The sequence below is a fragment of the Rhamphochromis sp. 'chilingali' genome (assembly GCF_963969265.1).
Source record: "Rhamphochromis sp. 'chilingali' genome assembly, chromosome: 12".
NCBI lineage: Eukaryota > Metazoa > Chordata > Actinopteri > Cichliformes > Cichlidae > Rhamphochromis > Rhamphochromis sp. 'chilingali'.
The window spans coordinates 35,397,069-35,421,522 of record NC_137939.1 but is presented as its reverse complement, the minus strand read 5'-3'; the positions used below and the strand labels follow the sequence as shown (position 1 = coordinate 35,421,522).

Here is a 24,454-nt window from a genome sequence, read left to right as displayed (position 1 = left end):
AATTCATCTCATGTAAACAATAACGTGGCCACAGCGTGACGTGAAAAAAGGCACATACCTTTGACGTTGCGTGACGAACTCTGTATTCCTCGTCCACACGTAAACGCAAAAACTGAGTTTTAAAAAATCTCTGTTTTCGGTGATTTGAAACGCCGTTTACGTGTGAACAAAAGCCCCAAATGCATAGAAACAGCTGTGTTTTTAAAAATACCTGTGTAGGTGTGGACGTAGCGTAAAAGAGTTAGTAGTTTATTTTAGTAATTTACCAGTAATTTGTTGCAGTTCACTTTTATTCGTTTAATTGTTTGAGGTGTGAATAAACCGCAATGGAGTTTGAAAACAAAATATGGGTGTGTGTGGTTGGAGGACATGTTTGTGCGGGTGGGGGTGGGGGGGTGCTGCTTTATGTTTAAACCGCATGTTATAAAAACTATAATTTCCTTAACAGCATTTTGTATTTTTGTTCCCTTCCTCTTTTTGAGTCAGAGTGAATCAAAGCACAAAGCTGCCACAAGACAGCCCTATCATAACTTCTCCAGAAACATATTACTGCTTTACTAAAATCGTCTTACTCTTTGATGGTGATGGAGGTTGGAATCTCAGTCCAGAGCCGGGCGAATTTGACAGGAGTCACCAGTTCCTGAGGGTCTCGGTCTACGTGAGCATGGAGCATGAGGCGGCAGAAGGATGCCCGGAGGTCAAAGGGAAGAGTCTCATCCATCATGCACAGGAAGATCAGCTCCACATCCAGCTGTTTGGAGATCTCATCTATTGCAAGATACTGACGGTCCAAACACATACGGGCAAACAGCTTCAGCTGATACCTAAGGAAGTCCACAGAGGCAGGCTCTATCAGCTTTGCTTCTTTTTATCGTATTCTTGGATCACTTTACAAAAGTCTGTTGGATTTTTATGAGATTTGAAGTGAATTGCTGTTTTTGTTTGGCTGTACCTATAGTAAGTGAGGACGTTCTCATCATGAGCATTTCCTTGTCTTGCCTCCTGAGCCAGCTGTCTGATGCTTTTCTCCTGTTTCTCATTAGCTTTGTCTGTCCACATCAGCCACACCTGCAGGAAGAGTAGAACAGACATTTTCGTAATACCATCCATCTAAAAAGTAAGAACATGACTGCAGCAAAGACCAAAATAATTTGGTCATCATTAATTGTTTAGTCTTCTTCAAATGTAATGAACCTTTCACCGAGACATGAAAGTGAGTGATTTGTTTAGATATGAGATGTTTGCCCATTACACTATTTTCTAGAAATACTACTACCTAGTCACATGTGGTTTTGCTATCAGACAGTAAGTATATTGTATTCAGTCCACAATGTGGAAAAAATAAATAAATTTTGTAATTGTTGTAACTTTTGGTGTGGACTTTTTTAACCAATCAGTATTCTAGATATACACAACAGCCTACTGAAGTTTTGAAAATCAAAGTTTTCTGTGTCTTGGGAAACAGGATTTTGAATTGGTTCAATGTATTGTGGTAATGACCACAAAAGATGGACAAAGTTTCCATTTCTGATACATAAAGCCATTCCAGAAGTGCCCTGCATTATTTCTCATAACCAGTAGGCAGTGACTATGGTTCTAGTTGCAAAAACACGTCCCACTATACATAAGTCTAAAGAAAAAATGTTCACTTGGTCTACGACCTTAGTAATTAGTGTTATTCTCTTCTTTTGGATTTTATATTTGTCACTAGTTTCTGCTCTTACTGAATTACTAAATGAAATTGACTTTGAAAATGATGGTCCCCTTTAATTTAATAAAGGATGATAAAGCAGCTTTACCACATAATGAGTGTGTCCTATATAAACACCAAAATGGTTGCAGTGAAAACACTCAGCTTGTGACTTCACTAACAAATGGGTGGCGCAAACAAGACTACATCCGTCTTTTATATCTATGGTAACGATTTACAAATATACAGACAAACATACCTCATCCTCATCTCCAAAGTCATCCATTGCCATGTAGTCTCCTTGAACACCACCAGAGGGCGCCTCCTTTGGAACACGACGCCTGGAACACGTAGTAAAGTAGATCACGGTAAACAATTAGACTAAAAGTTATAGTTCTCTCTCTCTCTCTCTCTCTCTCTCTCTAGATATAGATATATGTGTGTATATATAGACATGTAGATAGATAGATATGTAAAGACCAATTACACACACTCTTTAATTTTACTCTTTGTTTGTTGGTGGGGTGCAAACTGAAAAAGCTCATTCTCCCAAAGTAAACTAAGTTTTACTTCAGTGCCCACAGGGTAAGGTAAAGTGAGATGGGTAAAGCGATCTTTATTCCCTCCCGCCTCACTCTGTCTTAATGAGGATGTCCTGGTTTTTGGGGTCCAGGACACATTTACAGATGAGCTCCTGTGTGACGGGGATGGCCACGTTGTTGGACACACACAGGTCTGACAGGTAGTCCAAAAACCTGCAAAGTCCAGGAAACACCAAGTCAAGTAGTAAAACAGAATATAACAGAATAGCACTTTATTACCACTTTCAAAAGTAAAAGCTATAACTTTGGACTATATCACTGCTTGGATTTGCCCAAAAAATGCAAACATCCTTATCAAAGGCAGACTGCAGGAATTTGAGGATTTTGACTTCTGCAGGAGATAAGCAATAGAAAATTTTGCCACCGTCCTTATTAGAAAGTCAGAAACCACTGCTGCCTTGGTGTTAGCAATTTTAATCGCTTCACGCAGCTTGTGTCTTTGGATTGAAGATTCAAAATCCTGGAGTCTAATCTGCACTTGGCATGTACTTGTTACTGTCTCCGTGCGTACCTGGGTTCTCGGTTCTTGCGGACCAGACTGACAAAAGTCTCCACCTCGGTCTTGGTGATGTGTTTCTCCAGCAGTTTGCGGTTATTGTGCAGCAGGGCAGTGATGGTGTCCTCAGCCAGGATGTCGTACCCAATCTGACTCTGCATCACACCGAACTGCTTCGCTATATACTCCTGGAGAGGGGTGAATTTTGAGTCTCTGTGATCACTGTTATCTTCAGCTGTTCTACCATTAAGAGCTTTATCAGGCATCAAAGTTGTGTCATTTTTAGCATTTAGTAGCTGGTTTGTCATTCTGCTTTCACAAAATGATTGAAAATAAGAGCTTTTGGCTTAACAAAGAAAACACCGGGACAGCTCCAAACTCGTAAAAGTCTCAACTTTATAAAGCTTATAAAGATTTGAAACAATAAAAACTAGTATGAATGTCATCGTCCCCTCACCTGGTTCTTGCGGTAGTCATCCTGAGAGTGCCGGAGGACTCTGTAGCTGAGTCTGAGCATGTACTGGTAGGGAGCATTCTTCTGGTCGGCCAGCTCCTCCAGGCACAGCAGAGGACCTTCCCCTCCTGGCCGGTCCTTAAAGGGGGCCTTCAGGATGCCGAAGATCTGATCAAAACACACAAGCACACACTTTCAGAGAGCTGGAAGTCCTTTAGGACATGGTGTTTGTATTATCTGATGTTGCACTCAGAAGGAGTCAGAGGACACTGGTTCAAGAGTTGGCACAGGTTCCAAACCAGCCCTTGTACTATTTTACTGGAAAAGGTGTGTGAGTATTTTTAGGATCAGACCTGTTTGAGGATGTTCTGTTCTCTCATGAGCTTTTGTCTCTCTCGGTTAGGTTTGGTCATCACTACATCCAGGACAGGCTGCCCGCTGTTAATGACATCAGCCACAAAGAAAACCACATCTTCCAGCAGCTTGATGGCATACCTGACCAACAGAAACACCAGAAAGCATTAACTCCTCCTGAGTGCCAACAAAGAAAGTAAACTTTCTTTTCAACGTGGCTCATTACTTGCGGTCGTTCTGACTGATGAAGCCCTGGCTGAACTGGTCCACCACAGTGCTCAGCATGGCGCTGGCATCATTGGCAAAGTCCAGATCTCTGATTTCCATCACAGGAACGGAAACAATAGCGAACGCTTCTTTGTCCTCTTTTGTGGGACATGTCCCCAACTGCAAAAGAACTTAAATTAATATTAAACAGACACTTCAAAGAGTAACTTCATCTTATTTCTGGTAAAAAAAAATCATGTTTTTGTGCATTTTTTAAATTGATGGTTTGGATGAATGGTTAATTATTCTTGACTGTTGGTTTTGAGGCAATGGCTATTAGCTTAATAATGATTAAAAATAATTGATCATGTAGACTATTAACCAGGAAACAAGAGAAAATGTCTGTTCCAACTGGTTGAACAAACTTCTTTTGTTTTGTTTGGCCACCATCTTAAAAGTCCCAAATATTCCTTTGTCAGATTTGAGAACACCAAACAATCAAGTATTTGGAGTTACTACATCATACAAATGTTTTTGTAATTGTAGTTCCTTAAATTAAATTAAATGGAAGACTAAATCAGCTAAGCACCTTTTAGCAGGAAACCTGATCAAAACTAAGACCTCACCATGAGCCTGATAGGGCGCTCCTCATCGATATCGATGGGGACGTTGGTGCTCTGGATCCAGGTGTTCGTGCAAAGATGCCTCAGGCGCACGTATGAGTTTCTAAAACATACACAGCCCTCGGTTTTAATCCCTTCAACTTCGTTCTGAAGTCTGTGGGCTCCTCGTTAAAGAAAACTAATGTCTGTCATACAAATGCAGCTTAAGAATCATTGTCAACTATTGTCTTATATATTATTTATTCAATATATGTAGGTCAGTTTCACAAATGTTTTTAAAATTCATTTTTAATAGTTTCCCTGTAAAAACAAATAATCTGAAATGAGAGTTCCCCATAAAAATATAACAGTTATTGGATATTTTTAGGGAAAAGTTAATGAGAACACAATAAGATATAAAGAAACAGCAGCATATAACAGCAATATAACGACAAAAACACTTTATCAGATGATTTAAAAGATTTGTTTTGTTTTTTAAACGTTGAAAAGACGAGGACATAAATCTTAAATCTTGTTTTTAATTTTCCCTTTTTTCTGTGAGGTACAGTGAAATCATTCTCTTTTTCAGACAAACAGTCATTGTGTATTTAGTTGAAGTGCAAAACAGATTCATTAAAATGACATTCAGTCAATTACGATTTCAAACTATTTCAAAATGTTATGACCTACATAATTAAAATGGTTTCCCAAAGCCAGACACACAACCAGTACACTCTTCAATTTCTTACCATCTGAAGGAAAAGTGGACCTCGCTCCCATAATGTCCCTGTCCTCTAAAGTCTTTTACTGTGAAACATCTGCAGGAAGTTAAAGGACTCGTGTGTTCCTACCGTGGTACGAAGGAGTCGGTTTTCTGCAGCGTAGTCGGGTCGAGCTCGAACAGCGAGGCGATGTCGCTCCCATGAGGCACCGCGACCAGCTTGTACTTGATCCTCTCTCCGTGGGACCGCTTGTTGCTACGGCTACCGTCCATCTACAGAAAGGTCAGAGGTCATGTATAGGATGTAAAGGGGTTAGATTACTGATCAGCGTGGACTTCATTCAGAAGAGGCTGTTTCTGGCTGCATCGATCTTTGATGGACTTGAAAAACACATCAAAATGAGGCAAAAGTGTTGAGGCACTTCCTGGAAACAATATATCATTTTTCCTGAAAATTTTGAAATGAAAATGTCTTTGCCTTAAATACCTGAACGTAAATGTCATCAGAGAAAAGTCAGACACAAAGTGTCCCGTCTCCTGCAGAGTGTAGTTATAGCCCTTTCAAAATAAAACCTGGACACCCGCTGTGACTTACCGATGCCTTATATCTTATGTGTCATGGAAGAGACTCACCGAGGAAGACAGCTCCACATTCTCTCCTTTATAACCCGGGTTCTCCTACAACAACGACAACAACAACAACACAAATAAGAGGTCTTCAACAATGAATTTATTGGATAGCAGCTCTTTCCTTTCCTTCCAACAATTCATTACTTATATATTATTTATAGATAAATAATTATCAGTTAGCATCTACATCTATGAAACTGCATCTGTTGTAGCAAAACCACAGCCATAGCGTGGTGTTTGGTATTTGCTTTAACGGTCAAACTTCATTCATGGACTGCTTCTTTAGTCCACCAGCTTGATCTCATAGTTACCTCAGCAGCCAGGTAGTTTCCAGTGGCCAGGTGTTTGAAACGGTAGAGACTGTTCCAATGTCCCGCCCCTCCGCGGCATGGATCATGATGGACAACCTGTCAAACCAATCAGCACATAAAGAAAAAGTTTAACACAAGTGGAAGTTTAGAGAATTTGTGTACTTGTGTGTGTTTGTTTGTGTACCTCAACCTCCCACAGGGCGTTGGAGCTGGTCGCTGATGTTGCTGACTGCCTCAGCGTGGTTCGGAGGAAAACGTGGAGTTTGCTCTTGTATTCATCGCAGGTCAGAAACTTTTCCTGCTCAGCGTGAAACAAGCGCACCACGTCGCCCTGACAGAGACAGGAAGATCTTAAAGGAGGACTGAAGGACAATTTGGGTTCGTCTGCGAGTCTCCTGAGCCTCTCCGGGCATTTATCGTTTATCTCTGAAACAATGTTGGTGACAAACAGCGCTCCTGCTGGCTCTTTGACTTACTGACAGTAACTGTGACTCTTGGGGTGAATTTCAGCATAAAACATGCAGTCACAGAACTTTACTATGCAAAGAGTTTAAAAAGATCCCAGGAGACGGCCTGGAGCTGCAAATATTCCAACAAATAAATAAAAAGTAACAATGAAACTAAAAGTAGGAAAAGGCGAAGGTGAAGACCTCCACAAAGGAACGGTAAAAAACAGGGAAAAGACTTTAAATTACTGAAGTTATTGTTCAGATGTTGTTTTAATGTCTAATTTGAATATATGCATGTGAAAATTTTAAATCTATCTGTGGCACTAAACACGACTTCCTTTTAAAACACTAACTAATGTCTGTATTTCTAGCGCACTTATACTGTGTGCAGTGCTGCTTCACTCACTCCTTTGAGGACTTCCTCTCTGTGATCATTGAACATCATGAACAGGTTGATCTTCCAGCTGGTGTTGCAGTTCACAGAGTTCACCTGCAGAGGGCGCAAACATGCTCTCGTTAGGGTGTGGGGAGCGCAGTAGAGGCAGTGTGCATTTGTATAATCTCGTATAAACACGATCAAATCAAAACATTTGTGTTTCTTTATGTTTATTTTAACGTTTTGTGCTTTGAATCTCTTTCTAGGCTAATACTTGTGTTATTTCTTGCCTCATATAATCACATTTATTCTCTTTTCAGATTTGTTTTCACATTATTAAAATATCTATTTTGTCATGTTGCATTATATTTATTTAGCTATATGAAATTCTACCTATTTGTGCTACATTACAGGTTTATTGTGATTATTTTTACAAACTGTAACTATGGAATTTCCAGATTTTAGGATAAAACAGATCTTATCATTTTGTTTCTTTGTAGTCATTTGTGAGTCACTTTACTGTGAAATTCATTAGACTAACAGAAACCCACGGGCCACTTGAGGTACTAAACAGTCAGCAGTTTCCCCACGTGAAAAATATTTCTATATATCCAAAGAACACGCTGCTTTTCTTTCTTTTTATTGGTTTTAAACTGTTTGTTTTAAGAAATCATTAACTTTAACGTGTTAATAATTTTCCAGAAGCCTCAGTCTTATCATTTAAATAAATAACTGCAGACTCTGCTCACAGTAACAATTATATCACAGCATCCAGCAGCGACGCCATGTTTAATGAGCAATAATTAAAGATAACTGAGCTTTGAGGTCTCAGTTAGAATAGTGCTGTATAAGAATCAGTCCATTTACTATTTGTGTGTGGTGCGTAAAATGAGTAAAGTGCAAGTCATGTATTTTCCCGTCATCATGGGAAATGACACATAGTGAATATCCGGAATGTGAGAGAATAACCTGCATGTCATCTCTAAAACAAGAGGGCGCCAATTTCAGGGAAATGAGAAATGCTGAATATTTCTCTCAGTTTTCTGATCATCATTTTCTCTCACCTCTTTGCATCCCGGATGGTCGGTCAGTTCGTAGTTTGAAGCGTGCAGCGGCTGACCAGCGTTCACCGGGTTCAGGATCACTTTATCTCCCACCACCACCTGCAGCAGAGAGCAGACTGAATAATCTGCAACTATGGATCTATTGTATATATTTTGATGCTCTGATGGTGGCACTAAAAACGAAAGGTCAGGCTGTTGCCATGAGCGCAGATTTTCCTGTAATGTGCAACAGTGTTTCACAGATGTGTGGCGTAATGTGCATTTACATTGTCTCCGTTGGCACGCAGCTTCCAAAACGGCTGGATGAAGTGCCAGGAGCCTTCGTTTCCCGTCCCGTCCAGAGTGACTCGCATGGCGTTCTTCTCCAGCAGAGCCGGCAGCCGTTTGTTCACCGTCAGGTATTTATTACTCTTCATGTGGAGCAGCTGCAGACACATGTACATCATTGCACCGTATGTCACGTAGACAGCATTTAAAATATGTCACTAGGGCATTATATAACCAAATGCCAATTAATGCGCCACTAAAATAGTCCCCAATATAGTGAGCAGCTGTTTTAGGGAAGAACAGAGCCTATGTTGTTTTTTTGTTTTTGTTCTTATTTTGCTCTCGATTACACCTGAAAGGTTTTTAAAAGCTTTCTGGGGTGTTTGTGACTCAGCAACTGTTCTGGAAACAAGATCTTTACTTTGTCTTTTTTTTTTTTAACATACTGTGAAAAAGTGAACACAAATCAAAAAAACCTCACAGTTTTGTTGCTGCTCTGGTATTTAAAAGAGACACTACTGTACATTTGATTACACTTGAAGGAAAACACTGACTTCTTCACTTCTTCATTAGGATTAGATCAGTGTAACTAAAATTACTTTTATGTTTAAGAAAGAGTTTTGTACATTTTTTGTTTTGTTTGTTTGTAGTTCACTAACACCGAGTTAGTCATCAACCTAGAAACTCACTGCACTCGTGGTGTCACAGACTGCAGATTTGAAGACAAATAAAAACAGAAATGATTGGAGTGAATTTTTGCTTCTGTGTGTTGTTTAGTTAATAAACTTAATAGACACACTTTTCATTTTTCATTTCATGGCTGAATGTTTTTAAACCTGTGAAAAAGTATCTTCACTAATCTTTTGCTCTTCAGGTTAGTGACACAGTCATACGTTCTACACCTTAAAAACAAACACGTTCACACACACACATTGGGTGTGGTATCGTCTGACTGAATCTTATTCAGATTGTTCTGTGGGAAGAAGTGTGTGTGTGTGTGTGTGTGTGTGTGTGTGAGAGAGAGAGAGAGAGAGAAAGAGAGCGAGGGAGAGAGTAATGACAAGAGGTCTTCAACCTTGAAAGGAGGTTAATATTGACACTAACAGATAACAGCATGTACATACTCACTAAAGCAGTGCTGCTGTGTGTGTGTGTGTGTGTGTGTGTGTGTGTGTGTGTGTGTGTGTGTGTGTGTGTGTGTGTGTGTGTGTGTGTGTAAATGATCATACAAACACCAGCAGGGTCGATTACAGCTATAAAAAGGGGAGCGGAGGCGTGTGAATCACCTGGTTATCATGGCAACTGATGTCGCCCTGCTAGCAAAGAGTAGCGGTCACAGTGCAAACACTGGTTGGCTTCAGAGCAGGAAGTCCTGATAGACAATGCAACTCTGCAGGCGTGTTCTTATATGCAGACGTGTTCAGACGTGTAGCCTGTGAGTGCTGTCTAACGTCACCACAGTGAGATTTAAAAACACATCTGCATTGACCTGGAACTTTGATTCTTTTGAACTTTTAAATGTGCAGTAAGTTGGATTTTGGCCTCTGCTGGGTGGTGGGAAAAAAATTGTTATAGATAATGTGTTAAGATTTCTTTAAACTGCAGCTGCTGCACACAAAGGACATTAACATTACATTACAGACACACCATCTGTTAAATTGTTTGTTATGTGCTTATTTTTATTGTAATTCTTTCCCTACAAGGGATGAAAAAACCTTTATTACAAAATATGCGTGAAAATGAATTTCAAGCATGGATACTGGCAAATGTCTTTTATTTTATTAGTATCAATATTCAGCCGATGTGGTGCGTTTAGCTAAACTGAAAAGGGATAAAAACACCGAACGGGAAAAAAAATAGCATAACACATTAACTCAATCAGACCAACTGATAGACAAAGTAGCAAAAGAGTTTTTAGCAATGTGTTAAATAAAATTTAAATTCATGACTGGGCATGACATCAGAGATGTTCTGGGAGGGAAGCAAACTGTTGGCTAACTTAGAAGCTACCACTGAAAGTTTTTGCTATAACAATCTTATGATGGTGTTCAGTCATTGGCTAAAATCTCACTTTTCCATTTTTCCAGTGTCAGTTAAATGTCACTTCTCTCTCACCACCATCTGAAATTGAAGAAAACAACAGTATGACCTACTAACAGGGGGCTCTTAGGAGCGCCGTGAAAACGAGGTCATGCACGCTTCCTGTTAACAATACTGCGAGTGGGCACGGGCCCTTATGGCAGCATTATTACTTTCAACAAAGAGTTTATGTGGCTGGTTGGTTACCGGTCTTTATGACAAAAAGGGCAAATCTATCTGACATTCTGTCATGTGCTCACTCAAAATAAGAAAAATAAAAAGTTCAGATATTCTTCTGGATCAAGGGATTTATATCATGCATGTTGCAAAGGGAATTTTCAGCATTGGTGAATCCATTTTTTAAAAATCATGGTTGGGCCTACCTAATGAAGGGAAACCTAAGATTCGCTCTCTTTGATTGAGCCATTAGGGCTTCTTTCAAGTTACAAGAACTCGTACAATAACTAAAACATTTTCCAGCTTTTGTTATTTCCACTGCACTTCAACCTAAAGTTCCATAAAGCTGAGGCAAGTTGACACATCAAGACTGCTTTTTGAGTCATATCTAAATACAAGAGCATAAAATGAGAGGATTGACGTGCAAAAAAGAAAGCTTGCAGTTGTTTCTACATTTTTGTGCCCATATCAGTCAAGCTGCTGTCAGGTCGTGTCAGACAACGACATCTTTATGGTAGTCCTCGTCATTGAACATTCCTGTCTCAAATTGTAGCTGAATAGTTTATGCAAAAAGTGAAAAAGGAAATGTGTGAACTTCACTGACACAGCATGTGCTCATAGAAGGAAGCTTACTGGGCAAAGTAAATACATCCAGAGGGCGCATGATGTTGACTGACAGTCTGATATGTTTCGTCTTTGGGTTGGTTGCAATGAAAAAACATTAACAGTGAAAAGAAATCGATGAGTCAGACGCAGGTAAAGGAAACAAGTGCAAACGTTGTTTACCTTCAGTCATGAGCGAATCATGAGGCAACATGATTCTGGGCTCCTTGCATCCTTCCTTGAAAGGCCTGCTACAGTCTTTCCCTGTGCCATTTCCTTCTTTATTGATTACATATTTTTATGTGGCAGTTTTCTCTCTTGTCTTTTTTAAATCATTTTGGTGTTTGGGCACATGTTTCTGGCCTTTTTTTGCCACCTTTGTTTTGTGGTTTTGCATTTCTCTGTGGAGGGTTTCCTCCTGGAGTCATTTAGTCAAAATACATATAAATGAACTGGATGACTCCATTAATCAATGAAAATGAGAACAAGCAGTGTATTGGAGAATATCTGCTTATTCATGAAAGACTGTGACCGATCAATCATACTAAATGTTCATAATTGTCTGTGTTTGGTCTATAATCACATAAATAGTCTACAAATCTTTGTGCTCCACTTCATTTGAATGAGAAATAATTCGTTTACCTGTATGACAGTTCCATATTTGACCACGTCTCCATGGACTTTCTTGTTTTCTGTCTCGTTCTGCTTCTGCTCCAGATTTGATGCATGCTGCAACAGACACAGCTCAATCCAATTAAACACAGCTCAATCTAATTAAACGTCTGCCAATGAGCCCTCTCTCAGGCTGATGTATAATTTGACAAATAACAAACCACCAACAGCAAGTCTGTAGTCATATTTCTCTGTTGATGTGCAATGGTGCCTAAGAATATCTAAGATATGTTTCGCTTCGCACAAAAACTAAGGGATTTAGTAATGATGTCCTCGTAGGTTAGCTAGCCTAGCTTCATCCATGCGCTCATGCTTCTGCTGAAATGTGTGTGTTACCTGTAGTTTTTGTAGCAGAACCACATCACCAATCTTGTCCTTCTCATGTTTGGCTTGTTTTGCTTTCCAGAACTGCTTCTGAGCCGAGTACCGACTCATAGGACAAACCTTAAACAGGCAGTCTGCAAGATGAAGAAGAACAAGAAGAAGGCACTTTCTTTGTTATTACATCACAAGACCGCCTGCAGAATGGGATGGAATTATATATAGAGATGCACCGTATAGTCAACACACATAACAAAAAAACGTAATGTCATATTTAAGCAGGAATATCTGATGGATTGTGAATAAGTACTGAAAATAATGTAAACTAATCCTTATGCTGGGTGCTGCCTGTTTATGGGCTTAAAATGGCCACAAAGCTAAAACAACATGTGGTATTTCCCAATGATTAATTTTAGGACCTAAAATGTTTTAGGAAGATTGACTTTGAGTCTTTAATATATACAAGATATGCTCAGAATGAAAGGGTTTGGGGTCAACTCAAACTCAGCCCCCTGCACATGCACTGCCTGCCCACCAGGGGAGAGCTTCACTTCTTACTGTCTATATGTCACTACTATTTACCAGTTTCACCAAGATGCTGGTCTCAATCTGTGTTATGCTGATGACTTTTTTTTGAAACATTTTGTTATTATTTTTTAGGTCATATTTAAGCAGAGTAATAAGTGACTTCCTTTGATGTAAAATGGCAAATGGCCTGTATTTGTATAGCACTTTACTAGCCCCTAAGGACCCTTACACATCCAGTCATCGGTGATGGCAGCTACGTTGTAGCCACAGCCACCCTGGGGCGCACTGACAGAGGCGAGGCTGCCGGACACTGGCGCCACCGGGCCCTCTGACCACCACCAGTAGGCAACGGGTGAAGTGTCTTGCCCAAGGACACAACGACCGAGACTGTTGGAACCGGGGCTCGAACCGGCAACCTTCCGATTACAAGGCGAACTCCCAACTCTTGAGCCACGATCGCCCCAGTATATTATAAAACCCTGGAAGATCATCATTATTAAATCCCAAAGGATTTAATACCATACTGAGATAAAATCTGATGGACATTTGTCTTGTTTTATGATATGTAAGGGTTAATAAAAATATTGAAAAGGTTAATCAGTAACAAAAATATTATTTTGCACTGAGTGTTTCCTTTTGGCAGGCTTCCAGAAATCGACCAATTATGCTGCTATTTAAACACAAGCCAAAAAGAATTGAGTGATAAGTGACTTCAAGCCACTTGTTTGTGTGCTATGGAAGCGGAAGCAGCAGACATTTGTGCACAATGAAAATGTGAGGCATCGCCATGACTGTTAGGATTCATCATGTGGGCACGATGAATGAGTGCACAGAAGACAGACAGACTTTGTTTAATTAGACAAGATAAATAAGCAATTAAAAGAATGCTGGAGAGAGCAGCATTCAGTAAAACTAATACAGTTGGAGCGAAGTGATGCAAGAGCACAAAAGACGGGCAAATATTGACTCTCCTCCAGCAGATCCTGTATGTTTTCACGCTGTTCCAACTGTGTGTTTGTACAGCAAACAGAATTTGCCTGTGTGTAATTGCTCTGTGTAACATTACTAGGATATGAATGTTGTAAAAATCAGCTTAACATAGAGTACTAAGCTTTGAAACAACCATAGAGAAATCATATAGTATTTAATTAGGGTGTAATTGAAGGAACAATGATGACTTTTGGACGGCCGTTGATTTTTTTAGTTGATATAAAAATTGCGTTAAAAACATTTGGAGAAACAGCTTCAACCTTTATATTTCAGAACATGGCTTTATTTATTTGATCTAATAATTCAAATTATATTCATTATTATATATTATCATTACTGTGTTCTTACTTCAAATAATGCATGTATTTCTTAATAAATTAATGCATTTACCCACCATTGTTGTGTTCCTGCACCTTTAACAGTGCGTCCACACTCCTTTGTGCCGTATTGGCTTTTATGAACTTTCTCATACATTTTTGACATAGTTTTTATGTGTCAGAGCTGCTAACAGTGTGACCTACTTAATGCCAAGATTTCAAATTTTAAATAAAAAAGGAACATAGTTCACGAGGGCAAAGACTTATGATAAAGAGAGAGATTATTTATTTGTAAAATTAGTTTAAACAGTCAGCACAGTGAACTTCAGTCCATCAGTCTACCTGTTAAGTCTATACACTGCTCTTATGGCTTCTTTGTTTTGCTATCAGATGGTTTTGTTTTTCCATGTGGACTCTTATCAGCCACCAGTAATGCTGAGGAAATGTGTGAGATGTTTAAATGCAATTTAACAATTTCATAAGTTTGATCATCAGACACTGGAGCTGCTGTCTGTTCTGGATTTTTACTTTTTTAACCTTTTGCTGTCAGTCACTGTTTGTGGTCCACTTATAAACTGGTTCAGCTGCTCAGTGAGAGCAGATGGTGAAGTAAGTTTATAAGAGAGAGAAATCATCAGAGAGAAGCTGGTGGAAAACTTCTCCTCCAATGGTCTCTGATGATCATAGCTGGACTAACATCACACGCACTCCATTTATATTTCATACAACACACTGGAGGTTTCATTCATCGTCATGAATCTGTTTATCACTTAAATAGAGCAGCAGACATTTATACCAAATTAAATAAATACCAGAATACTATTACTGATCCAAAACACAGCAACACAGCAACAGTCATTCTTACCCCTGAATTTCTTTGGGGGGTTGTCCAAATCTCCAGCAGCTGGCTCAACCACACATCGGTCATCTACCAACCTGCAGACAGACAAAGAACAGGAAACATGCCGTCAACAGTGGCGTCACTCAGAGGGAGAGCCCAACAACATCACAACAAGTAAACATTACATACTTTTCTTATGCTTATTTCTAGCTCTATGTTATACAGCAATTATATACATGTAAAGCAATTAAAGTAGTTTTGTGTGATTCACAGTTCAGAAAAATCCTTTATCTTATACCAGGCTTCGATGAGGCCCTTCAGTTCATCCTTTGTCTGAAACAAGCACATTAACCTTTCTTACCATCCAGGTAAGACTAAATACCTGAGTTTTCACCAGATCCCACATAAAAAAAATCACCACGTATTAAGACATGACATTAAGTGGGACTCAAAAAGAAAAAAACATGAACTAAAATCTCATGTTTTAGGCGCTCAGGTGCTCTGCTGATGAAAAATCACCCTTTAAAATTCATGTCAGGAACCTGATGACAAGGCAAAAAGTCAGGGTCTTAGACAGGCTTAGAGACCAGTCAGCAGCAGCCAGGTGACCGCTGCTTGTTATGGAAAAAATCCCCAAGAAAGTGAGTTTGATGTCTGTTGCTGTGAATTGCCCAAGTCAGTAGGGAAAAAACTGTATTCTCTAACTGGTTAACCGGGGGTGGCAGAAGGTTGCTGGCCATAAAGAGGCATGCAGTCCTGCACCAAAAACCTTCTTGTGATTGGTCACTAGAAGTTTGCCACAATCACCTGTACCCCCCTGCCATGGGAGGTGCCCACTCCCAAACACTCGCCTGCTTTCAGTTTCTGGCACTTTTTCCAGTTAATGAATACACATCCTTTTCTTTCCTGGTGACCAGAGGTTTCTGAGGGCATCGCTGACCTGTGTGACTGAGGCTGTAGGTTTTTTTGGTTTCAGAAATATGCAGCTCTGTAGTTTGAAGGTTGTAGAGACAACATTGTAGATACTGTAGAGAGACACATGACCTAACAAGCTGAAATGACAGTCGGGTTGAAGAATAGTACTTTTGTTGTAATGCTTTTCTAAGTTATATCTTATTTAAATAATTAATTACAAACAAACTTGGAAAAAATAATTAAAATTAATTATAATAATTGACTAACTATACGTGGCATTTACTTTGTATCTTAAAAATGTTAAAAAAAACCCCCACTCCAATACAATCCTGTTAACGAAACCTTAGAAATACAATGGAACTAAATAAATGAAATAAATATAACACTTGTCAGTGAAGCTACGCAGAGATCAATGCCGATAAACTGATTTCCAGTGAAATCTGACAAAACAGCCGGTAGCGTTTGGTGACAGGTCACTGATTAAAGCTTCTTCTCCCACAGATGGTCTAATTTGGAAAGTTGTAAGTAGGGTGAGAAATGTCTTGTTGATATGTTGAACAGCAGAAGCACAGTCATTTTAAGAGGCGACAGGAAGCAACACTCTGCAGTCTCGTGAAGACGTTTGTGGTAACTCTGCATCTATTTTTAGACAACTTTTCTCATTAAACGGGTTGGAGGTTTTCAACCAGTGCTGCCAAGACACAAGCTGTGAGCGGTGACTCTGCCCCCATCGGTACAGATTAAACTGATCGACAGCATGTTCAGCTCAAAACATCTGAGAGCACTTTATAGCCCTGCATTGTTTTCTGTTAGTTTCCTGACATTAACCTAGAAATAATAGGCAGCTTAGATGATTTAGAACCAAACAGAAGAATAACAATACTGGGACTGACCACGCTAACAGTCACACTTCTTATATGTGTCTACAGTGGTGTGAAACAGAAAGGTTTCATAGGAGTTCAGCAGTGCAGTTTTGTGAATAAGAACGATGATTCAGCGCTCAGCACCTTTAGCAAGAGGTTCTCTTTTTCTGTTTGACAGTCTCTCGTAGTGTTGTGGAAGAACTTTAATCCGCTCTCCTTTACAAAGATCTCTTGATGTTTGTGGGCAGTTGTTTAAACACAGCTCTCTTAAGGTTGAGGTCTGGACATCTGACTGGGCCACTGCAACACCTTCATTCTTTTTATTTTCAGCTGCTGTGCTTGAGATCATTATTCTGCTTCATCACTCACTTTGTGCCAAGATTTAGCGTTTGGACAGATGCCTCACATTTAGAATATGTAGGAATACACAGGAGTGATTTTTAATTCTTAACTGCAATTTTCTAAAAAGCGGTAAGAATTAAAATACAAAAAATAAAAACAAAAGATTAACTTGCAGGTAAAGAAAAAAATACTAAATGAAAAGGAGTCTGCTTTCTCCTCCTCTCTGACGCTGTTGTTTCAGTTTCTTCAGTTGCACTTTCTGTATGTTTAAACAGTATGCTGATGCAGAATGGGCAAGCATGTTGGTTTAGATTAGCGTATGCACAGTGGTAAGAACAACATAGAATGGTGCTCCAACGGTAATTTTACCTGCACACTGTTTTTTGTGCAGTGTGAGAACATTTCTATACAAGTATTAGAGGATTCATTTGTTCCAGAGAAACAGGCCATATCATCAATATTCCTTTTGTATGTGTGAAACAACTATCAATCTGAACTAGCTGGTATTTATTTGTGCACCAGAAAAATTAACTTCTACCACGTTTTGTTATGGTAGAAATGATGTCCCTTTATCTATTTTATTCACTTCACTTTTAAAATCTTTCTAACACACAGTGGAAGCGATTTAAGTTTTGGAATATAATAATAATAATAATACATTTTATTTAAAAATAGCGCCTTTCAGAGCACCCCCAAGGACGTTGTACAACAAATAAAAAAAATAAAAATATATCCACAATAATAAGAGTAACAGATAAAAGTTAAGAGCATGCAGAGGTTTAAACATAAGCAATTTTAAACAGGTGAGTTTTGAGGGTGGACTTAAAAAGAGGGAATGAAGTAATGTTTCTGAGGTCAGGGGGTAAGATATTCCAAAGTCAAGGCAGAGCAACTAAAAGCCCCGCCCCCCACTGTAATCAGACGAGCGGAAGGAACAGAGAGAAAGAGAAGATGAAGATGTGAGGCACCGGGATGGGAAGTTCATCTGTACTAAATCAGAGAGATATGGTGGAAAGAGAGAATGAATAGCCTTAATGTATAAAGGATTATTTTAAAATGAATGAGAACTTTAACCGGGAGCCAGTGAAGCTGCTTCAGGATTGGGGAGATGTGGTGGGTAGAGGAAGTCCTAGTAATAATACGGGCAGCAGAGTTCTGGACATGTTGGAGCTTGTTAATGGATTTTTGTGTAAGGCCAAATAATAGTGAGTTACAGTAATCAATTCGAGAGATAACAAGATTATGGACAAGAATGGCAGTGGCATGAGGAGTGAGGAAGAGGCGGAGGCGATTGATGTTACGGAGTTGAAAATATGCTGCACGTGTGACATTATTGATACTGTTGAGAATGACACCCAAAGCTTTTCACAGAGGGAGAGATAGGAACAGACGAATTACTGATAGTGAGAGAAAAAAATCATTAATTCTGGATAGTGATAGTTTAGTGCCAACCAGGACAAGTTCTGATTTATTGCTGTTGAGTTTAAGGAAGTTGGAGGAGAACCAGGAATTGAGTTCAGCCAAGCAGAAGAGTGGAGGAAGAGTAGAATCGGGTTTGGTAGAGAGGTAAAGCTGGGTGTCATCGGCATAGCAGTGGAACTGAATGTTATATTTACGAAAAATGTGTCCGAGCGGAAGAAGGTAAATGATGAAAAGCAGGGGCCCGAGGACAGATCCCTGGGGCACCCCAGTAGACAGAGGAGAAGGCTGAGAAGTGAAGGATTTTAATTGAATAAACTGAGTGCGGTCAGACAGGTATGATTTAGACCAGGCTAAGGGAGTATGAGAGAGGCCAATAGAAGCTAATCTGCTAAGAAGAATGGGGTGAGAGACGGTGTCAAAGGCTGCACTCAGATCAAGGAGAAAAGGATGGAGAGGAGACCAGAATCAGCTGCCATAAGAAGATCGTTTGTTATTTTTATAAGAGCAGTTTCGGTGCTATGCAGAGGACGGAAACCAGACTGGAACTGTTCGTAAAGGTTATTATCAGTGAGGTGTAGATGGACTTGTGAAGCAACTATTTATGTAGCAACGATATATATTTCATCTTTGTTTTCTTATTTAGGAGTGTTCGGCGCCTTCCTTTAGTTAACCGCTGTGACACACTCACTGGTCAGTGCAGGCACATTAAGAGGTGTTATTATACCAGTTTTCACCAGCTGATCTGAGTGAAAGCGAGGACACGGCACACACAGTGGCTAACATCTTGTGATTAACTTATGCCAAGTTAGCTAGTTCTCCTTTTGAACCCAAGCATTAGCATAATTTACTAAATAAACTTCATGTTCAAATGTTTTCTGGGGTGTAAGGAGCCGTTTTCCCATATAATGCAACACAGTCTATGGACTACGTCTGCAACCATAGAAGCTACTGGTGGCCATTAAAGATAAAGGAGGTGTAAGGCACTTTTTAAACACTATGATTAGTAGCATTGTGATAGTGGAAGAACTAAAAGAAAATTAGTCCCAGTGAGGGGCTTCCACAGAGTCACAGCCATGATTAGATTACAGGTTCCTAAGGAAGTAAGTCCACAAACCCACAAAGAAAAAGTGGATCAGTTGGTCCTCAAAATGGACCAAGAGGTTTCCTCACTGAGAGACAGAAAAGAACTAGATCACAGATACATGACTAAAGAAAGAATACAAGATGAAATACTTGGATAGGCTAAGACATGCAGAACAGAAAGACAAGGGGGCTGCTAAAGAAACATTCGGAAGGAGTGGGGTGGGGGTAAGGGGGGGGGGGGGGGGGGTATTTAAGCCTTGGGAGTTGTAGCTATGGAGCTGGAAACTTGCAGTGAATGGAGTTCACCCTATCCATTAAAAGGCAGCACTGATTTCTTCAGAGACATGCTCCACCCTCTGGTTTGCATCTTTGTGGTGAGGGATTCAAATTGCAACAAGATAATGAGCATAAACGCACCACAATGTTAACATGCGAAGACCAAAGTGCAGGGTAACAATGTCAGCGTGTGCTGCCCATTAGTCTAGCGACATTTAACACTGTGTCTGTGTGTATTTGCTGCCAAAACAGGCCTGACTTATCGAGGCATCAACTCCACTAGATCCCTAAGGTGTGCTGTGTTACCTGTCACCAACATGTTAGCAACAGATCCTTTGAATCCTGTAAGTTGGGAGGTGGGGCATCCATGGACTGGACTTGTTTGTCCAGCGCATTCCACAGACGCTTATTTGGACTGAAATCTGTAGAATATGGAGGACAAGTCAACACCTGAAATGCAGATTTTTCTTCCTCAAAGCATTCTGGAACCATGTTTGTTTTGTTGCAGTACGCATTGTCCCACTGAAAAACGCCACACCCACCAGGGAAGGCAAAAGGATGTGCGTGGTCTACAATACATTGGTAGAAGCTGTGTGTCAAAGTGACATCCACATGAATGGCAGGACCCAAAGTTTCCCAGCACCCAACACGTGGTAATGCACACACTTGACCATCCACGTGATGAAAAATAAAACATGATTCATCAGACCAGGCCACTTTCTTCCACTGGGCGATCAGGGCGATCGTGGCTCAAAGAGTTGGCAGTTCGTCTTGTAACCGGAAGGTTGCCGGTTCGAGCCCCGGCTCCGACAGTCTCGGTTGTTGTGTCCTTGGGCAAGACACTTCACCTGCCCCCTACTGGTGTTGGCCAGAGGGTGCGATATGGCAGCCTCGCTTCTGTCAGTCTGCCCCAGGGCAGCTGTGGCTACAACTGTAGCTGCCTCCACCAGTGAGTGAGAGTGAATGAACAGTGGAATTGTAAAGGGCTTTGGGTGCCTTGAAAAGTGAGTGAATCGGTTTGGCTGAGATTAAAGTTATAGGTTTTACACAGCTGAATAAATGTTAAAAGTGTGAGATGCGCGAGAATTTACTCCGGTGTGCTGTTATATTTTAGATAGCAAGGAGCAGACGGCTGAGTTTATTAAACTCCACTGAAACAATCTGCAAACTTCATTAAAATTTAATAAACTATCATCTTGTCTTTAGTTAGCACATACCTTAAACACTTAAAGCTGTAAGCTAATGATAGTTATATAAGAGCAGATGCTGCTGGTGCAATAAGCTGTACGCTGTACGTCCAATGGATGCATGATCTGATTAGTCGACTAATCGCAAAAATAATCGGTGACTAGTCGACTATCAAAATAATCGTTTGTGGCAGCCCTAGTCAGCACGGGCACCCCGACTGGTCTGTAGCTATACAGCCCCCTGCACAACAGAGTGTGCTGCACTGTGTATTCAGACACCGTTCTATCAGAACCAACATTAACTTCTTGACAGGCCTGTGTGGGCCTACTATAGGCCCACACGGGCCTGTCTTTGCTCCCCATGTGCATCAGTGAGCCTTGGTCATCCGTGACCGTGTCACTGATTCAACACTATTTCTTCCCACTGCAGACTGGGAACACCCCACAAGGGCTGCAGGTGTGTAGCTGCTCTGACCCAGTTACAAAATATTGACTTACTCCCTAATATATCTCCACCGTTAAGTTTTATAATACATGAAATTACTTTGACTCATTTACTCTGGCAGTGAATTTCAGTAAGAGCAGTACTCACAACCAAATCCAAGATGGATGTCATGGTGTCGTGACATCCATCTTGCATACGTACCAAAACAAAAAACCCTCTGCAACATATTTCAACCTTCCTTGAAGTTTCAGCAGATTACAAAACCTCACTAAGTAAGGTGATGGAGCTCTAACTTTCCATAACCAAATACAGCTTCATCCGTTGGGTCTGTCTTCTCTGTTTTTGGTGATTTTTGTGTTAAATATGACTATTTAAGGATCTGCCGCTGACAGCTGACTATGCAGAGCATGACTCCACGTGTGCGTGTGCTCATTAGAGTAAATCCCTGTTATTATTGCTGCTTAGGAAACACCAGGAGACAGACGTACAAAGACCTCTGGCAGTCTGACACACACACATGCACATGCAAATACACACTTGTATTTCCAAAACTTCATTTCAGCTTATAAAATATAATTATCTTCACCTTCAATTATAAATTCTTAACAATGAAATCTTTGAATTTACTTTATGAAAATTGCTTCATTTAATCTGTGTAAACAGATTTATGTGACTACAAAACACACACACAGACACACACACACATTCATGCACTGAGGCTGTGCACAGCGGGATTACTTTTGCACTTTAACTACTTTCAGCAGGATACCAGTGTGTCACACATCCTATTGTAGGGGCTTGACTCCTTTGTGGAGATTAAAAGCAATTCCCGTTAATGTAATCATTCCATTTAAGAATGAATACCTGGTTTAAGGTTCATTTTAAGTTAAGTCTCCAGGAAATGTCCCCTGCAGTGATGGAAACATGTCTACACGTGTAACACACTGACTCACTGATTCTCCATCTGCTTGTCTTTGATCTGAAGGAAAACCTTGAAAAGGTGATCTCACCTTTATCATGACTGTATAAAATGACACACTCATCATTGTTGTGCATTATTATACTGAGTGTATAAAAGAAGCTTGTTTTGAAGCTCTCTCATAGCGACCATCATTATCTGAATAATATTTTGCATTGTGGTGCAAACTAAACCACAACCTGTAGACAAATCAGGTGTCCGCAAAATGGCTGTGAAAAGCTCCAACGTCCACGTATTTGTGGCTCATCAGTCACAAAGCTGCTTTTATAAGCTCACTTCAAACAAACAATCAAACTGAGGAAGGATGGATGGTGTGCAGAGGCTACTGTCATGTTCGTTCATTCATTTGTTTACTCGGCTGAATGCCAGTGGGTAGGTACACAAATCAGGTTTAGTTCACTCTAGCAAAAGTTTATTCACCCTTACCTGACAAAGCCAGAGGTGAAGCAGAAAGAAACAAAAACTTTTCTTAGTTTTTCTTAGTAAATTCGGTTTTCCTGCTTCTGTCTTTCCTTCCTCTGTTTTATCATTGTCCTCTTCCTTTGCATTTTGCATTTTTCCTTCCTTTCCTTTGTCTTTTCTTTCCACCTCTCTTTCTGCTGGCATTTTCCAATCCTCTCTTCTTGTCTTTCTTTAAAAAAAAACTGTCCCTAGTTTTGAAAAAGTCCTCCCTTGTCTCCCTTTTTGTTTTCTTTTCTCCCTTTTTTCCTTCTGCCGCATCTACTTGCTGTGATTTCCAGACATCCTCTTTATGTTTCTTTCTACTCTTGAGGTGGGATTTTCTTCCCCCCCCAGTGATACCAGCGTAGCTACAAAAACAGCCAATCAGTCCCTTTGTCTTTTTTTTCTTTTGCCCGCCTGTCCTGTTTGGTTGTTTTGTCATCATAATTGTTGTCTAAAGGCCGAGAAAGATGCCCAGCGGATGTACTTTACCAAGTGCACCTTACTGGTCCATTTGATTGACCTTTGTTTTTATTGTTTATTTTATTTTATTTTCAGTTGTTACATACGGGACAGACATGACTGGGGGAAGGGAAATGGTGAAAAAGAGGGAGGGAAAGAAAAGCAGCAGGGAAGAGGAACGGTGAGTCCCTTTGTCTGCCTGTCAGGTGTGTGCATGTCTTTCAGGACGTTTGTGCTCTTGATTGCTCCATTCACACAAACTCAGGTGTGTTGACTTAGCCACTGAAATGCTCTGCACCCCTACAAGTGACCACATTTTAAGAAACAACGATTTCAGGACTGACATACAAAGGCCTTCACACAGTCTATCTAAATAAATCCAATTCCTGAACCTCCAATTTCGTTAGCTTGCTGCTATTAAGAGATTCGGGGGTGACCGTGGCTCAGGGGGTTGGGAATCGCATCTGTAACCGGAAGGTCGCCGGTTCGATCCCTGGCCTCTCTGTCCTGGTCGTTGTGTCCTTGGGCAAGACACTTTACCCTACTTGCCTACTGGTGTTGGCCAGAGGGGCCGATGGCGCGATATGGCAGCCTCGCTTCTGTCAGTCTGCCCCAGGGCAGCTGTGGCTACAACTGTAGCTGTGTGAATGTGAGAGTGAATGAATAGTGGTATCGTAAAGCTCTTTGGGTGCCTTGAAAAGCGCTGTATAAATCCAATCCATTATTATTATTTTAATTTGCTTACAGTGTAAATAGGATAAAATGGGTATAAATTGTATATAATGATGGTAGAAAGTCAGAAATCTGCAGGTGCGCCCAACAGCAGTAGATCAGAGATGTTGATTAATGAAGTGCATTGATCTGAAACTGAAACAAGAGCTATTTATTTAAAGGAGCAGCAGTCTAAGCGGAGAGGCCTAGACCCCATCTCGCAAGAGCCATGAGGCCTTTTCCCAGTTGGCTATGTCTGAAACACCTCATCTAGAGGGCACCCAGCACACATCCTGGTGCTTGAACCACCACAACTGCATCTCTATTCTGAGCTCTTATTAATGACCAAGGCCCTCTGCCAATCTAATGCTGAGTACTGCATTTCTCCTGTTTGTGTCAATCTTATTTCATCAGTCACACTCACAGCCATAGGTCAGAGTAGGAACAGAAATTGAGGGCTTTAATTTCAAGCTCAGCTCCTTTTTTAACCAAAATAAAAGAAAAAAACAGCATCCATATGCCTGTTTTCACCAGCCCATATGTCAAACTCCATCAAAATATGAAACATGAAAAAAGC

General features: G+C 40.3%; 1 protein-coding gene across 3 annotated transcripts in view; it reads right to left on the bottom strand.

Annotated features, from left to right (window-relative positions):
* Positions 1 to 24,454, bottom strand: part of itpr3 (inositol 1,4,5-trisphosphate receptor, type 3) — a 70,227-nt gene that overhangs the window by 35,163 nt on the left and 10,610 nt on the right. For 2 of the 3 annotated variants that reach the window (XM_080897856.1, XM_080897858.1), the window contains 19 exons: positions 14,776 to 14,846; positions 12,091 to 12,212; positions 11,725 to 11,811; positions 8,223 to 8,381; positions 7,957 to 8,055; positions 6,923 to 7,006; positions 6,252 to 6,398; positions 6,068 to 6,163; positions 5,760 to 5,804; positions 5,257 to 5,399; positions 4,430 to 4,529; positions 3,823 to 3,983; positions 3,596 to 3,737; positions 3,246 to 3,410; positions 2,804 to 2,976; positions 2,326 to 2,445; positions 1,950 to 2,031; positions 953 to 1,068; positions 573 to 824 (listed from right to left, as the gene is read on the bottom strand). In XM_080897856.1, the coding sequence (XP_080753982.1) occupies positions 573 to 824; positions 953 to 1,068; positions 1,950 to 2,031; positions 2,326 to 2,445; positions 2,804 to 2,976; positions 3,246 to 3,410; positions 3,596 to 3,737; positions 3,823 to 3,983; positions 4,430 to 4,529; positions 5,257 to 5,399; positions 5,760 to 5,804; positions 6,068 to 6,163; positions 6,252 to 6,398; positions 6,923 to 7,006; positions 7,957 to 8,055; positions 8,223 to 8,381; positions 11,725 to 11,811; positions 12,091 to 12,212; positions 14,776 to 14,846 (2,364 nt within the window). Of the gene's footprint in view, positions 1 to 572; positions 825 to 952; positions 1,069 to 1,949; positions 2,032 to 2,325; positions 2,446 to 2,803; positions 2,977 to 3,245; positions 3,411 to 3,595; positions 3,738 to 3,822; positions 3,984 to 4,429; positions 4,530 to 5,256; positions 5,400 to 5,759; positions 5,805 to 6,067; positions 6,164 to 6,251; positions 6,399 to 6,922; positions 7,007 to 7,956; positions 8,056 to 8,222; positions 8,382 to 11,724; positions 11,812 to 12,090; positions 12,213 to 14,775; positions 14,847 to 22,689; positions 22,958 to 24,454 lie in introns of those variants that run through there. The other variant, XM_080897857.1, reaches the window with a different exon arrangement.